Below are 18,021 nucleotides of genomic sequence, written 5' to 3' on the forward strand. Positions count from 1 at the left end.
ATGCGACACGTTTCGCTTAAACTTTCTTCCTGGCCTGACGCTTTGCGGCTACCGTCTTTCGCATAAGACGCTCGTCTGTATTTGAACCAAATATTGCGAATGCAAAATTGCTTTCCTCAATAATAAAATTATATTGAATTCGGCTATGTCTGTATAGCCAGGTTTCTTCGCTTAAGCATCTATTACGCCAACGCCAAGTTCCAAATCATTCATATCATGTCATATGTTTCATCTTAGGTTTGATTTTCGGATAATTTTTTGGGGTAAGAGCAACTAAACCTGGTGTGTTGTATCGTGACAATAGTACAAATGCTGCTCATTTTGCTTATTAAAAGTTCCTTCTGTTACATTCACTGATATTAAACTTTATTTTAAGACTGTTATTGTCAGATTTATTAAATTATCTGCTCTGACGTGCCAGCGTTAAAGTTCAAATAAACCGTAACATGCTTTGGCCATTTAGTTATAAGCGGAGAAATAACGTTTGGAAGATCTCATCAGGATAGCTAACCTCAGTTTCGTAACCTTCCCTCAGATTGTAGGTGAGATCATGTAGGATATCATGGCAGAAAGTCTGAGCAAACTCTGGGTAAAGTTTGAGCACTTCCATCAATCCTGGAATGTGGATACACTTGAGATCACAATAGGTGAGTGCCTTTACGTCACTCGAAGATTTCAGCACTTGATCCGGGCCTGTTACAGTAATATCACATCCTACTAAATCTCCCTTGCCTGTAACGAAACAACTCAGGATATGAGTATCATGAGTACAAAATGGTTAAATGTAGAAACATGCATTGTAATTTTATATTAATCATTATGACAATAGTTATACACATTAAACCTTTTCATTTTAATAACAGTTTCGAATTGTTTACATTTAACTTTTAAAATAAATTATTTCTTTTCCGTGTTCTTTAATGAACTATAATGCAAGAAAAAGCAAATTCGAATATTTTTCTTCAATTAAACATCAGTACTCACCTGCTCTTAAAAATATATAATTATTAATAACAAGGGTTTCAGTTCAGACTTCTTTCCAGCTCAAGGTTTTGAAAAATTATTTAAAATTAAATATATACGTCAAGCAGAAACCATTTTCTCACATTATAGTTCCTTCTTACATTACAATCTTGGTAACAACTACAAATCCATGTCACATGCTGATTAAATCCTAAAAATTCTAAACGCTTAACTGTACCATAAACATTAAAAAATTAAGACTTAAATACGTTCTTTCGCTTCAAATTTACATAATTTACTTGATGCATGTTATCATGAATTCTAAATTATCTTCCATCTTAGCTGTGTGTATTAGTAAAAGTCTGAGGCTAACTAAACATCTTTTTGTTCCCTCAAACATCTATTTTGTTTCAAGCATCAAAAAATTTAATTTTATGTATGGCAAAGAAACTAATAATGCACAAAAAGAATCGGTGTAACGTAAATAAAGTTGTGGGATTATTGTTTAGAAAGTTAACTAGAACCTTACACTTCAGCAGTGGGAAATGCAGATCCACATATTGGCTGCGGCTAGGTGGTTCTGCATTTCAGTACGAGTTTCAGCATTGGTTGCCGAGCCTCCACACAAGCAAATTATTAAATTTAAGATCAAAAAAATGTTTCATGAGAGTATGAAGAAATTTTACAAAATGACTGGCTAAACTGCAGAGACATTAGGCTTTTTTTTAAGCAGAAAACGTGAAAATGAGCAACGCCCTCGCCGGGACTCGAACCTGGACGTTTCGAATACGCGCTGTGTGCTACCGTTACACCACGAAATCATGCTAGAAGGAGGGAGAAAGTACCTCATATATCCACCCCCCTTTTAAAGGGCGACTGAGAATTAGCAGACCTAATGGCCCTATCCCGAGGGTGAAGAAGGATCTTCCATCACTTTTAGTTCGGGCGCCACTGTATAGATATTAGTGTTTTTTTTTAAAAAGCAGGAGACGTGAAAAATGAGAAATGCGCTCGCTGGGATTCGAACCTGGTCCTCTCGCATACACGTCGAGTGTGCTACCGTCACATCACGAAGGCATGTTGGAAGGAGGGAGAAAGTACCTTAGAAAGTATATCATAATCATATAAAAACATTAAAATGCCTAAATGTTTCATTTACCGAGTATCGCAACCACCATTCCATTCTGCAGGACTTCCATAGAGCCATTGCAGACAAGATGAATGTTGGTCAGAGCGTCTCCCGTATGCACCAAATACTCCCCCGGAGCACAGAAATTGCTTTTCACATGCCGGGACAGCATCTTGAGGCAGCCTTGAGGAGCGTTCTCGAAGATGGGCAAGGAAAGAATCTCTTTGTGTAAATGCATAGATACATCTCCCCTCAGCTCATCGGGAAATTCTCGGAGCACCTGAAAATGAATGTTTGAAATTTATGAACTATATGGACAAATATTAAAACAAAGCATGTTTTAAACACATTAGAAATGGACACAGCACAAGATTTTCTGGACGATAATTTATTATAACTTAATTACATTATTTTGAATGTTTCTTGAAATTTTTTGAAAAATTCATAAATTATTTATATACTTCATTTTGTAAAACTAATCCTTACTAATATTATAAATGCGAATGTGAGTTTGTTTGTTTGTTACGCTTTCACGCTTTAATTACTTAATCGATCATCATGAAATTTTCAAGAAATATTTTTTTATATATTAGAAAAGGTTATAGGCTATAAAATTTCTTCGTACGACTTTAATTAGCCGAGACATTAATTAAAAACTACTTTTCCCCTAAATTTTTAACTTACTTTCTTGGGTTTTTCCCTATTAAAGGAATTTGGCTACGGGCCAAGTACGGGCATTTCACAAATATCTATGGAACGGCGGTTAGTCGAATTTCGAAACACATACCCGCTGATTCCAAAAATTCGTCAGAATCCATCGATACCATTTTCATTCGGCTTTAATCAGCTGAGATATTAATTAAAAACTCTGAACACGCTAAAATGAATGTGACTCAATAGCGACATTAGGGATTTTTTCTTGAGTCTTCCCGTGTGGGTCCAATGAATTGGTCATAAAAATTATAACTTTGGATCTAATTATCCATATTTCTCGAAATTTAGTAACTTTTGTCGCTCTCTGAATGATAGGAAACAATGGTGGTGTAATTGTTTTTGTAGTTTAATTATTTCCAGCTTAATCACAGGTGAAACACTACTCCGCTTGCTATTGTTAACTCTTTGTTGATAGGCTGCGATTCGAAAGCGATGGAAGGGGGGGAGGAGCTGGTTATGTGGTCGACCGTTAGGTTGGCGAAAAGTCAAAGTTCATGGATTTACACGTGGAAAATCATTTTAAAATTAATAACTTCTAATCAACTTACCGACTTGAAACTATTATCAACATTTCGACTTTTGTGATATATTTAATGTTTTATTTTGTAATTTTTAAAAGAGCTTTTCATTCCTGTTATATATTTATGTTATTGTTGCTTGAAAAATTGCATTTACATTTTACTGTGTGCGATAAAAAATTTTGTTTTATCATTTCAAGGCGCTCGAATGTTCTTTATTTTGAAATTTAACGAGGAGTGTATTTTTTAAATCTACGCGGAGTTGAAACTTATTTTAAGGACATGAATGCCAGCGAAGCCGCGGGTAAAGCTAGTTTAGTATAAACCTAACTATCTAGGTGAGAAACATAGTGTATAATAATAACTATCTAGTTGAGAAACATAGTATATAAACATAACTATTTAGATGAGAAACATAGTGTATAAACATAACTATCTAGGAGAGAAACATAGTGTATAAACATAACTATCTAGGTTAGAAACATAGTGTATAAACCTAATTATCTAGGTGAGAAACATAGTATATAAACATAACTATCTAGGTGAGAAACATAGTGTATTTAGCAAAGTATAAAATAATGGTATTTGGTATTCTTTTGCATATGAAATTAAAAATAATTAGACTACCTCGTTTGGGTCAATACCGTGGTTAAGCGACCAGGTAGTCTGGAAATAATCTGTCATCCTCTGCCTGAGCTGCTTGGGGATCTGATGAAGCCTAAAAAAGTCCTTCAGATCTCGAAGTTTCGTGTGGTACTGGGAGCGTCGGGAATACATCCTCTGGATGATGGCCGTTACGTTACCAAATACCACAGCGTGCATCAGGGCTAGGTGGAAACGAATAACATGTCAGTAAAAGGGACTTTATTTAAAATACTATATTACAAATACTTGTTGTTTTAGACAAAAAGAAGAAAAGAAACTCAAAGTCATTTTATAAATAACGTCAATTTTGACGCATAATTCGGAAAAATAAAAAATTCGTCTTCCATCACTGTAACAGGTTTTTCATGCAAATAAAAAATCCTTTTGGCTAATTATATGGCGTTTATTGGCGAAAACGTTTTGAAAATCCTTTTGTGCCTCGTGAGAATTATATTCTTTTACATTAATGCAGCTTTGGAAGTTTTGGAATAAATAGTACTGGAGGAACAAGCTCAAGTGAATGAAGATCACTGTAGATTTTCACACTTTTCCTTATATTAGTGTCTAAGTAGACCGGAAACACATCTGACAAGCTCACACTTGATTCCATGTTTCTTCATGTAGTGATGAACAGTTGATGATGATAAACGAGCCTCTTTTGACAACTCTTCAATAGTTGCATATTGTTATGTATTAATCATTTTATTTTCAAGCTTAAGTTTTTTGCTTATTATTTCAGTTTTGATCTGTAATTGAAGTTTTAATTTAATATTTTTGTTTTGTTGTTTGTTGTAAGTTTAAACTGTAACTTTTGTAAACTTTAAATTTAGGTTAGGTTGCTTTAAAAGTTTTCTTGAGTTGAAGTTGTTTAATTTTAATTTGAGTTTAGGGACTTAAGATTTTTGGTTTTTGTATCTTGTTGTTTTGACCCTTAAGGTTGTTTAACTTTTAACTTTAATTATTTTAAAGCCTTGTTGCTGCACTTTTGGTGTGCTAATTTTTTTTTTCTTAACCTTAAGTAACTTAATTTTTATCCCTCTTTATATTTAAGTTAAACGAATACATATTTTCTGACTGGCGGTAGGAAAAATCTATTGTAATTGTAATTCAATATGGATAAGAAGTGTGTATACTTTAATTGCTGCTGAAGAAAAAATTTATATAGTGCTGACATTTTTTTAATGAATTATATTGCTGTGTAATTAGTAGTTTCATTTTTAATTTCCCAAAGTCATTTTTGTGTTAACTTGGTTCAGAAAATTTTCACCCCTTGCCGTCAGCTTGGATTTCATTCTCGGAAATCTCTTATCAGAGGATTTACTGCACCCCAAAATTCTTTTCACCCAAGCGAAAAACCATATGTGCGGGGGACGTGTTGGATGTTTACACCATATGGAGTTGCCCGAAAAGAGGACCCTGTTTTGCTGGACAGGCGAGCATGGAGAGGTTCTACAGCGTATTTTATGGAGGGGAAAATATTCGTTGGGTTAGAAGCTCTACATGGTCGACTGGGACCTCGAGCGAGGCTAGTTTATTCCCCCCCTTGTTTTCATTTGCGGAGCTTGTTGACAGATTTGGTGTGGCCTTGGAAGTTGAATGGATGAATGGAGATAACTGGCTCTTCTGGTAGTCGGGAAACCCCTTCCCGTGAACATTTCTCTGTTTGGGTTGCAGGTTCTGCTTCTTGCTGATCACATTCTACGCCGAATTTTCAAAAAATGCGCCAGCTATTAAAGTGGATGCGCAGAGTTTTTCAAGGAGAAGACGAGGAAACCATTTTGAATGACTCGTTAGCTTTTTTTGAAGAAAGGGACTAAGCAGACGTTTTTTTATTTTTCGATGTCTTCTAAGATGCAGAGCGGGGACCAGCAGACGGTGTTCCTGAGTAGACGAAAAAATTAAACAACTTACCCCGAAGGAAGGCGTAGTAGCACCAGACTTGCAGAATGACCAGCGTTTTGGGGATGACCGGGGTCCTGCCGGTTGGAAGCGGTTGCGGGGCGGAGGGCCTGGCCTCCGAAGGTGTTGCACATTATTAATTTTAAATTGTTTTTTCTATTACAGAAACCTCTACCGACGAAATTGTTATTTCCAGTTTGCGACGCCTGTATCAAGTACCCAAAATATTGTTTGATGCATCCGAAAGGTGAATTTGTTAAATTTGTAAGCAGGTATGTCATTTCAATTGTTTCTTCAGATTTAAGGCCGACCTCTCGCCACCCTTGTTAAAAATGTAAATTATTCATACTATTTGCACATTAATAAACGTTAGATTGATTTAACCTACTTAGCCTTGTAATTATTGCAATTAATTCTTTTACACTGGACCTTAGTCATAGAATGGGTTTAGCATTTCACAACGCAAATATCCTGAAATTTAGAATTGTTTGCATATTTTGTTTTTATGTTACACTATGATAACTACTCATCTACTATGTTTTGTGATTGATACAATATTGGTTGAAATGTTCTGTTATGTTACCCATATACATACAGTTACCTACCACATAATCTGGTATGAACATTGATAATAGTAATTACACAGTAATGATGTTAAGAAGTAAATAATACGTATGAATTTATATTATGCTATAATGATATAACAATATGGATTTCTGTCAACTGCAGCTAACACGTAAATAACAAAAACGTCAGCGAGGAAACAGCGGCTAGTATCCATCAAGCTATTATCATCTCGTTGAAATGTACAGAAATGTCGTTAGCTTTTCTGAATATCAAAAACAGCTTTACCATTCACTTCCTCCACAGTTTTTCCAGCAAGCGGTGCACTATCGTATTTTTACACTCGTAAAGCATGATGTGTTTCATGGGCTGTTCTGTGACCGCCAGTTTCATTACAGTCTAATAAAGGAAGAAATTAGTATCCGGGGGCTAGCAAGCCAGAATTTATCCACATGAGACTATCTTTGCTCAACTGTATTTATACATTTATGGAAATCACTTGTTTGAAAGTATTAGGCGATGTTTCAATACGCCGCGTTTGAAAAAAAAATCGCCCTTTAAAAAGGGGAGTATATAAGGTATTTCTCCCACTTTCCTAGCGTGCCTTCGTGGTGTAGTGGTTCTGCATGCTGGGCCGGTATTCCAGAAGTCCCGGTAATTCCCGGTGAAGGCGTTGCTAATTTTTCATCTCTCCGGCTTTTCCAATTAACCTAATGTCTCTATAGTGACGTCCGAACTAAAAGGGTGATAGATGATGACTTTCCACACCCAGGATTTGGCGATTGAGTTCTCTAAAAACCCCACTTGCCCTTCAAAGAGGGGATTATATAAGGTATTTCTCCCGTCTTCTTGGCGTGACTTGGTAGTGGTTTTGCACACTGGGCCGGTATTTCAGAGGCCCGTGGTTCGATTCCCCGCGAAGGCGATTGCTCATTTTTCATCTTGCCTGCTTCCAAAACTCCTAATGTCTCTACAGTGGCGCCCGAACTAAAAAGGGTGTTGGATGATGATTTTCCTCATCTAGGATTTGGCGATTGGATCCCCTAAAAACCCCAGTCGCCCTTTAAAAGGAGGAGTACATAAGGTATTAATCTCGCGCCTTCCTAGCGTTCCTTCGTGGTGTAGTGGTTCTGCACACTGGGCCGGTATTCCTGAGGTTCGTGGTTGATTCCTGGCGAAGGCGATTGCTAATTTTTTATCTCTCCTGCTTCCAAAAAATACCTAATGTGTCTACAATGTACAAGCTAATCTTGCAATAAAATGGGTGTTGTTTATATACGGTGAATTATAATCACATGAATGAATTCACCGATGATAATATTATTACGTTATTCCACAATAGTAACTTATAAAATTATGTAAAGATATGAACATATTGACTTGAAATGATATTATGCTAATGGTCGGCAGCATTAATATCAACGAAATCTTCGAAAGAATCACAATCTTCGAATAAAATAAGCTGACTTTATTTTAAACCAATAACATATATGTGATAAACCTTTTTTACTTGAGAAATTTGCGAAAGCTTTTTACAAAAATTACAATGCATGCTTTTCATTTTTGTTTTGGCTCCTAGCATGTTTTGGTTTCGCAATACTTCATTGCAGCTAAATATTCGAAAGAACTTTCATTTTAATTTTCGCTTACCTCCTATGAGCATGGTCAGTATTGAGAACACTTTTTCTGCATTTGTATTGGCTGAAACATTTCCAAAACCCACACTGGTCAAACTAGTTGTCGTAAAATAGAGGGCAGTAATATAAGAAGTTGTGATATCTGTTTCGTTAACATTATTGTATCCCATTTTAATTGCTAGCTGGTGTAACCAACCTGAAAATAAAACAACACATTAAAACGATATTTGAAAGATAACTTGAATTTGACAAAGCTCTTATAAGATATCAGCATTATAGCACAAAAAGTAATAAAAGTTTTGCAAATTTAAAGTTAGTGTCAGTATTATCATTGGTAACATTTTGTAAATGTGCATACGAATGCCGATTCTAGCCTCAGTAATTGAAAAATTAACTTTCGTTTCACTGTTTAGGTGGGAATACTAAGTTCCTTCTTTAGATTCAAACAAGGCTTTTCAGAAATTTTTATTAGTCTTGCAATTAATATTTATTCTCTTTGCGGATATACAATAGGATAACTGAAAATACAACATAATGCCTTTAAAAGTTCTTTTTATATCCGGAAGTATAGAATAGTCTATAAATGACAGATTACAGTATTTCCGCACTGAGGGCCTTTCGCTGTTGTTTGCTTCGGACGCCAAACTGCTTTAAAAGTGGCGAAATTAATTGTAAGATTCAGCCTGCTGAGCTTTGTTCAGAGTTAAAAATTAACTTAAATAAAATATTAAATTACAGAACATCCAATTTGACGTCTTTTTGCAGGTTTTCACATTTTAAGCAGAAGCGATTAAAGGTTTCGTGCATGTAAAGATTATTTTTATGTAAAAAAGTACAGTTTTCCCATTTATGCACAAAAAAAAAAAAAAAAAAAAAAAGAAGAAGATCAGTGTTAAATATTTCGCTATTTGGCTGCCTTTGATAATATTTTGTCATCTAATGGCATTGCAGGCTAGCCATTGCATGGGAACGTATCATATTGTACCCACTTATGCATCATAATTTAGTTTCTCGTCAGACGTTAGTAACTCAATCCAGAATACGGTCATAGTTCATGTTTATTCATATAAACATGAACTATATCTTATTTGTGCGTCTCCAAATTTCATTTGTGTGTAAAATTCATTAAACTGCTTTAAATTTCAATATGAACACTATAAAACAAGTAACATGTACCTTTTGAAATGGTTCGTATAAGCATGCAGATATATTGTTTCATATACAAACATTTTACATTTTATATTTACACTTTCATATATAAAATTCCATCATCAGTTACACATATAAAAGACTTTACTTACTCTACACTTTTATTATATACACAAGCACCTTTTATATGTTTTTAAATGCATTCTTTTCTTTTTATTTGTGTTTCAAATGCACGTAATACCATTTTCAGCAGAATATTGTTCCAATACATTGATTAAACTCAAGCGCACAGTAGCTCCAGTTTTGAATCTTGTAATTATGCCGTATATTGAATATCTTTAAACCTCATATCGTCCAGCGTATGAATTCGGAGCATTCTGTATTATTCATTACAGAAAGAATGGCACGCATAGTGTATAGGCAGGAATTCTCGCGCATTCTAACTCTGCATCACGTTTCTGCCATAAAAGATCTTCCTCTGCTTTTTGAGTAATTTTACTTGGCATTTACAAACATAATCATACAAGACTATAAAATTTAATGATGCGCGATAGAATGTAATATTATTATACTGTAATGCAATGTACAATAAACATGGCATAATAAAGACATTACTAAATGCAACCATGCTTCGTATAATATTGCAGATATTCATATCCCACCAACAAGGCTATAAGGAGTTTCGTACTCTGGCATGTGAAATCTGCTTGGAAAAATTAAAGTACTATATTTAATTCTTTCTATAAGCTTATTTTAATAGGCCTTAAAATAATAAACTTTAAAGACATTAGATGCTTGTGTATGAAACAGTATATCTGTGTGCTTATACGAATCATTTCAAAAGATAGGTGGTGCTTCTTTTATAGTGTTTGTACTTTGTGTTCAAAAATGCATATATGAAATTTTTAAAAATAACAAGGCATGTTATTTAACGTAGAAACACTTACTAAGTCTTCCTAAAAACTGAAAACCAGAGAAAATCCTCACCTACATCCCAGTTGGACGGGTTCGCTTCGATCTCCTCCAAAGCTATTACATACCAGACACACGCCATCCAATGGGCTACTAAGGAAAACATGAGCATGAGCAGGGTGAGGATGATGGCGCTGTACTGAGAATAGCGGTCCATTTTTTGAAGCAACCTCGCTAACCGTAGGAGGCGAGTCAACTTTAAAAGGTGCATCAAGGTATTCTGTAAACAAATAAAAAATCTGTAAGCAGAATAAATTTACATACGTGCATGTTATCATACCCATAAATTAGATGATCATTCTTCAAAATCAGTTCATGTAAACAAGCACACTAATTTAATTTTCAGATACTGAGAAATGAAAGGAAATTCTAAATTCTCATCCTAGAATAAATTTTTATGGAAGGTATTAATCAATATTAATTCCTGATATTTAATAATCAGAATATTTAATCAGAATTAATCGGTCTGTAAAAGCGTTGCGTTTCTTTCAAGTTATTAACCAATTTGGTTTTAAAATCCCGGTCTCTTTTATTACTTTTGATTTCAACATGAATAGGTGATCAAGAAGGTTAACTGTTGCAAAACAACTCAGAAAAGTGACATTTGTAGAAAGTATGAAGATAATTTTGTTTGTTGCTGTAATCAAGAAGCGTCAAAACTGATACAGCTCAGCTGAATGACTTTCGAGAGCTAAGCATTTCGGAGCACTCTGCTCATCCGGTGCTAGTAATTAGATAGTTCAGTGAGGTAGCTGAAAAATTAATCTTCGTTTATAATTTGTGATATGAATTAGTGGAAGAATTACACGCTGTTTCGCAACTATCAGAAGTCCAGCATAATCAGTTAGGTGTAACTAAATATCTCAAGTCATTCTTAGTGTGCACTCACTGACAAAAATTCAAGTCATTCTTAATGTGGAGTTAACTAATGATAAAAGAATGTAACACCAGAAAAGACGTCCAAAGGTTACTCAAATTCATAGCAGAAATAGAAAACAAAATAAGAAAATGCTGTTAACAATTTACGTTGTATTTCTAAAGAGTTTAGTACGGAGGATCAGTTCATTAAGTTCCGTAAATTAAATAAGTATTCTTTCTGTTTCTCGAGATCGTGCATCCTTTTTCAATCTTAGCTTCATTCTGCTCTTGTCTAGGTATCTTCATTATTTTTAGTGCATATAGTGTTCATATTTACATTACTCATGTTTTTAGATTCAGAATTATTGGCTGCACATTTTATTTGTTTTTAAGATTCAGCAAGGAACTTTTACTGACAAATTTTAAAATGATGAGACCATATTCCTGTTTACATACAGTTAAATTACGTATGTTATGGATAAAAATAACTTTAAATGCTAAGGCGTTATCTTCTATCACTATTATTAACTTCGTAATTTTCTTTTACTTTTTTGTTTTGTATTTTCTGTATACAGTTGTGTTTTGCTGATGATTTGTGATCATTATTTTCTCGTCGTTCCGCATTAAATAAAAACCTTTTCGCACATGACCCGGTTAATCCTCCCCAATTAGTCGGAAGTTGATTGCATTGCGCATGGTCATAGAATTTGTGATTCAATATGTGTAAATCTGGTTTATAAGTCTAATTTCCATTAAATGGTATGTGGTTTTATCTTTTTCTCAGTTGTTTGTAATTACCGTATTTGACAGCATATAAGACGCACTGGCATATAAGACGCACCCTTATTTAGAAGGCCACACACATGTAGATGTAGAAAAAATTATGTGTGTCTAGATCTTTATCCGGGCTAAAAATAGCATTCAGTATTGAAATTTAACCTGTGTCCTTCACGTATAAGACGCAGGTAACTTTTTTGAGACCAAATTTAGGAAAAAAAGTCTTATATGCCGTCAAATACGGTAGCTAATAAGACTTCATCGGCGATAAATCGAAAAATAAACAGCCTAAACACTTACTAGTCATGCGTTCAGTATGAAGATGACATATTTAATAGGCTAGAAATTACAGAAGAGTAAAACCAATGTGTGTCTGATTTTTCTTTTATTATTATTTTTTTGCTCTTGCTGAAATTTCAAGTGTAAAATTTGATGGCGATTTTCCATTGCGTGATATTTACCACTAATAAGTTCGAAGAAGATAAATTATTCAAATTCGGAGAGATAAGTTCCAAGTTCGGAGAAGATAAGTTATTCAAATACGGCAAATCACGTGAAGGATATCTGCCTAAAGGAAGGGCTGCCTTCGCGGAGGACCTGCTAAGAGAATCTACTCATATTCCCGTTTCACATGTTGAAATCCACGGAAACGAACCATGCAGACAGCTCGTTCGCTCAGGATCGAACCCAAGTTGAATTTCTCTTAGTCAACGGCCTTACCCACTAGGGCAATTTTGGGGCTTCCAGGTTCTTAGTTTAGACTTCTTTAAACTGATGCAATTTATATAATTCCTATGCTTTACAATTTATATAAATACTTCCTGTTTTTTGCATAACATAAAAATTAAACATTTTCAAGTAAAGATGAAACTAGTAGTTACTTTACTTAACTATGCTATGTTTTTTCAAAGTAAAGTTCTTCTAGAATCTGAAAAATTAAGGCATCGAATCTGTTTAATTTCGTTATTGCAACACACTAGCTGTGCATGATACACAGAGTTTGATAATAAAACTAACAAGAATTATAAGGAGGATTTAAATGATACGGAATTTTAGAGTTTTAATATTTAATTACTACTACTACTAATAGTAAAACGTTTATCTAGATTTCAGCAGATATGAGTTCATCAGATTGATCAGATTTTATTAAAAATTCATTAAACATTATGTGAATTCCTTTCAACGCTTAACTTAGCTGAGTACGGAATTCAAAATTTTAAGGCACAGAAATAGTGCGATCACAGTGAAAGTATATGAGTTTGAATATTAGATCTGTAGCCAATTTAAAGACTATAAATAAAATACCAATTTTTGATTTACTATTTTATACTTTACTAAGGCATTTAGCAGAATATTTATTTATTTCGGAAATTAGTCAAAATCTGGAATATTTGCAATTTGTCTTTGTGAATGTATATACGTTTTTTGTTATTATACATTAGTATCATCAGACTTAAATTATTTGGATAGTTATTTAGTTGCGATGTTGTTCTACAGATTAAAGTCTTAACTGATCTGTGAAGCCGCCAACATTCTCAAATTCGAAAGAATTATTCGAATTCGTCAAAGAAGAGCACTTTTGTTACAAAGTAAAGTAGTTCGTAATTACGACACGAACTCAAGATCTGTGCTTGACGGTCTTCCAAAGACTTCGCATCGCTTCTGATTCGACCCGTAGATGTAGCCATGAGTAAACCTCCACTAAAACATCGAAAGCCCAGAGATTCATATATCAACATCCGCTTTGAAGCCGCCACAATGGTGATTCGGACGTGATAGGAATACGCACATCCTCCACCTGCCCTCCTCTCGAAAACTGACAAACTACGTCTCTAGCGAGACCCACGGTAGAGTTGAATTACTTGAATTCGTCACAGAAGAGTTCTTTTGTTACAAGGTATTCCGCTCTCACGACACGGACTCAAGTTCTGTCGTTGACGGTCTTCCAAGTACTTCCCATCGCAATTAGACCCATCGATGCTGCTACGAGCAAACCTCCGCTAAAACATCGAAAGCCCAGAGATAGAGTGCCATAAATCAACAACCGCTCTGCAGCCGCCACACTTTCAACTGATTAGTATTTACGTTACACATGAGTAAGACTACATTTACGAATGGAAGTTATGGAAGATGATTATTCCGTTGCTAAAACTTAAAGGTTTTAATGCAATAATCTTCCACTTCTATCTCCTTTTCGCTCTTACCTCCTTTATGATGAAAGACCACCACCAGTGACAGTGGTTAAGACCGCTAAATACTGAGAATTCGATTTGGGTTCGATTGGAGACGAATGGGCTAGTTGCTTGGTTGTTTTTCTTCGTGTGTAACATGAATACAACTCATATTCCCTTAGAAAATCCTTCATGAATGCTTCCCTTAGGCAGATAGATCTGGCGTACTTTGCCAAGTTTCACTAACCTACTCCCCCCAAAAAAAACTACATAATTAAAGTGCGCAGATTTACTTATTTTTCTTTATATTAGAAAAGAAACATAGTTGGAAAAAAGTGTTACTTATACGTAGGCAATATATGAAAAATATTTGCTTACTCTACTGTAGAGGTTTGCAGCATAAAGGAGATCGAAAGGTAAGGCAGCAAGGAGATCGACAATGAACCAGCCCCTGACGTAGTTGATGGCAATAGATTTCGGCTTCGCCACCACTTCGCCTTTCTTGTTCACATAGGTTGTTCGGAAGTTTAGGATAATATCTGTAAAAATCGCATGCATTTCGTTATTGCAGAAGCTTTTGTATAATTTTAATATCAGAAAGAATGCATATAAGGTAAAACAAATTATTCATTTTTGTAACTTCTCTTTGTAGTACAAAGCTAAATGAAAATACATACTGTTAGATATTGATTCAATGTTCTTAAAAGCTCTAATGGGTAGATGGTATTGATGAAACATAAAAAAAAGATAAAAGTCTGCTTTAAAATTTATGATATTTTCTTTTACTCAGAAGTCCTTGAATTGTTCTGGGGGGGGTTGTCAAGTGGCTTGTGGAAAATGCATCTGAAACAGATTCTTTGATCTCTAGTGCATAGTACTAACTAAGTAAGAAACATTATTTTTAATGTGTTTATACATAAAAGCTTCGACTTGAGCATTTTATTTGTTCTTTCAGTGGAACTGGATTAGTAGGCTGTGCAATAGCTTTATTCCATGAACCGTTTCCCATTTACTACAGATCTTTTCAAACGCTTCAATAAATTAACCAACAGAAGATTTCAATCCAACAACTGTAGTATACTGTGTCGTATATGGAAAACAGTAAAGTAGCTCTTTTATAATTGACATTAAATACAATTTTTCTAATTATCTGAAAAATTATCGTAGCCCTTTTAATATGTTTTCTACCATATTTCTAAGAGAACAATCTCTGAAAACATTAAGAATCATCTGTTTCATTATTATTTGATGGAATAATAATGAAAACATTAGTTGGTCATATTTCTGGAATTATGAGCATTTTTAATTAACTTGCTCGACTATCAGTTTAAATTTAAATTTGCCTAAAGGTATAAGTATTGTATTATAGATTTTCGTTACATCTGCAACCTTCGAACATATGTGTTCGCAGCATAATGCGACGTACAACAGCAAGCTTAGTGTATTGTTAAAATTTATAATAAGGTTCCTTCCTTGCAGCTCATTGCTGATTTTAGCAAGGGTGTCATAGCTAAAATGTGATTTTCATCAGCCTTAAGCCATATTTAATTCAATTTTTCTTCTGCTCTAAGTCACACTGAACACTATAAACTGATTTATAGTTTAAAGAAAGAAAAAGTTCTTCAAATTTAGCTAATGTCTTATTGTCCAAACTTCATTCCAAACGCAGAAACGTCATCACCGGGTTCTGTTACTTTGCAATAAAATCTTTAGAAAATGATCGTAATAATAGATTATTATTATTGAATATTCAGAAACATAATGTATTATTTGCTTAACACTTATTAAAAATATTTTTAAAAATATTTTTCTAGTCTAATACTTATCAGCAAATAATTCTACATAATATTTTCTGGAATAATTAATTAATAGCATCGTTCAAGTATAAACAGGAGAAACTTGAGCTATTGAATACAGTGAAACGACTTGCAGTCTATTTCTCTTTGTAATCAACTGCCATTGAAAGACACTTGTTCTTGTTTACATGAAGTTTCTTTAATTCCAGAACAATAAAAGGTTTTTGATTACATGCTAACCCATTCTTGCACAGAATCATTAATTTGTTCATTAGATTTTAGCTAATTTTCGACTTTCATCATCAAAAACGTACATCAACCACATAGTCTAGACCAGTATTTCCCAAACATTTTCGTGTTATGACCGACCTAATCCTTTCTAAAATTCTTATGCTCCCTCCTAGGATATGCATAATTTTTAATACTCAAAAATTGAAATGTTTACGAAAGAAATTTGAAAGATAGGTTTTAGGAAGAAATTACTAGAAAATTTTGCGAGCAAACACAATAAGTCAAATTTCAAAACATATAATAGAGAAGTGAAATTCAAGTTCAAAATTATTTCAATGAAAGCTTTTTTCTATTATATTTTAAGTATTAGTAATTACTTATTATTAACAGTCGCATCGCGAGCAGTGAACAGAGATTTTAATTTTACTCTCTTTCAAAGATTTTCTTAAAAGTGTGAAAATATTCAGATCTGAATTAATATGAGATTATGTTTCGCCTTGAAATATACATCAAGAGGACCTCCTTTCATTGATTCGTTGGTGAGGCATTGTTGGCATTAAAGACAAAAAGGTAACCGTTCATTTTGTACAGCGGGTTTCATACTCGATGTACACGAAAATATTCCTCCGAATATTGAAGAACTTTTGTATTACTTGCACTATTCACTTTGCTAAGGGCTGAAGGAAATAAATATAAGATCAATCCCCTTAAACTGTGGATGAGCCCATTTTCGAACTGACCCCCTTAACAACTGAATTGCCTTTCCCATGGATCGTGGGCCCCACGTTGAGGAACACTGCTCTAGACTGAGAGACGCACTTTACTTTCAAAATTACATTTTCTTTAAGTCTCAAATAAGTACAAAACGAAACTTTCGTTAGTCAAAACTACAATAAAATCTAAGGATGATTTGTTCCACTGCGACGTAATGATCTCCTGTTCCAACATGCTGATTACAGCTAAGAGGGCATGATGGAAAGAGAGGAAACTAGCACAGCTTTTGAAAAGTTGAAATAGGCATGCGCTTACCCAGTGAATCATGATCACGTTTAACTTTTTACAGTTTATAAGAATGAGGCATGAAAATTCCTTTTTATAGTTGAATGTCTCTCAGAATACATACATGCCAAAATTTAGGAATTTTTAATGAATTCTTTTCAACAAATAAATTTTATATAGGTTTCGAAAATTTCATATTTATACCCAGGTGGGGACAAAATTAAATATAGCAGGATGATTATTTACTTCTTTCACTTCAAGAAGAAATGATTTTCTATTATTACGCAAGTGTGCACAAAGTTAATAACCAATAAGCAAATTATTGGTACACTGCACAAAAAAAAGGGGAGGACAATTCTATATCTCCTGTTGTACTAGGCCGATTGACGAAATTCAGCTTGCGTTTCTCATGCCTCGAAAGCGCGTCTTAGGATATGTATTAGATTTATATATATCAATGTTCTAATATAGCTATTTTGACTCAAAATCGGATTTTTTCTGAAATAACATACCTAGTTTTTTCCATATTTCCATTCTACGATTGAAATTACACCAAACTACCAAGTTTTGTAAAAATCGAACGAATAACTTTTAAAAAATTAGCTCTCAAAATTTTTGCTCCTTAATGTTAATTGAGTCTAGTATATACTTATTAATCTCTCTTTTTTATTAAACTTATTTGATTTTTCATTTCACATTTCGAAAGTCAGGTTCAAATGAAATTTACTCATTATTTTTAAAATTTGTACTTTTAAATATTTTTTAAAAAATTTTTCAAAACAATTTTGAATTATAATCTATAGCATTTTTACCATCAAGTAGACGTATTTCTAAGCACACCTGCAAAAAATTACCGTTTATTATTCAAATTTTCCAAAGATATATGTGAATTTATATATTGGTGCGTTTTGAAATTTGACATATTTTTGAAAGCGATAAAACATCAAATGTGTTTAGACACTTTGCTAAAATTACTTGACAGTAAGAACGAAGTGGCTT

At 33.9% G+C, this 18,021-nt stretch overlaps 1 protein-coding gene across 1 annotated transcript in view; it reads right to left on the minus strand.

Annotated features, from left to right (window-relative positions):
* Elk (Eag-like K[+] channel) overlaps positions 1 to 18,021 on the minus strand; it is a 933,814-nt gene that overhangs the window by 57,999 nt on the left and 857,794 nt on the right. The window contains exons 10-15 of the mRNA XM_085810949.1: positions 14,375 to 14,535; positions 10,206 to 10,410; positions 8,083 to 8,265; positions 3,952 to 4,151; positions 2,123 to 2,372; positions 512 to 732 (exon numbers count right to left, since the gene is read on the minus strand). Of these exons, the coding sequence (XP_085667075.1) occupies positions 512 to 732; positions 2,123 to 2,372; positions 3,952 to 4,151; positions 8,083 to 8,265; positions 10,206 to 10,410; positions 14,375 to 14,535 (1,220 nt within the window). The remainder of the gene's footprint in view (positions 1 to 511; positions 733 to 2,122; positions 2,373 to 3,951; positions 4,152 to 8,082; positions 8,266 to 10,205; positions 10,411 to 14,374; positions 14,536 to 18,021) is intronic.

Source organism: Stegodyphus dumicola, chromosome 2 (assembly GCF_044657685.1).
Source record: "Stegodyphus dumicola isolate Sdum_Otavi_A_Nest chromosome 2, ASM4465768v1".
Taxonomy (NCBI): domain Eukaryota; kingdom Metazoa; phylum Arthropoda; class Arachnida; order Araneae; family Eresidae; genus Stegodyphus; species Stegodyphus dumicola.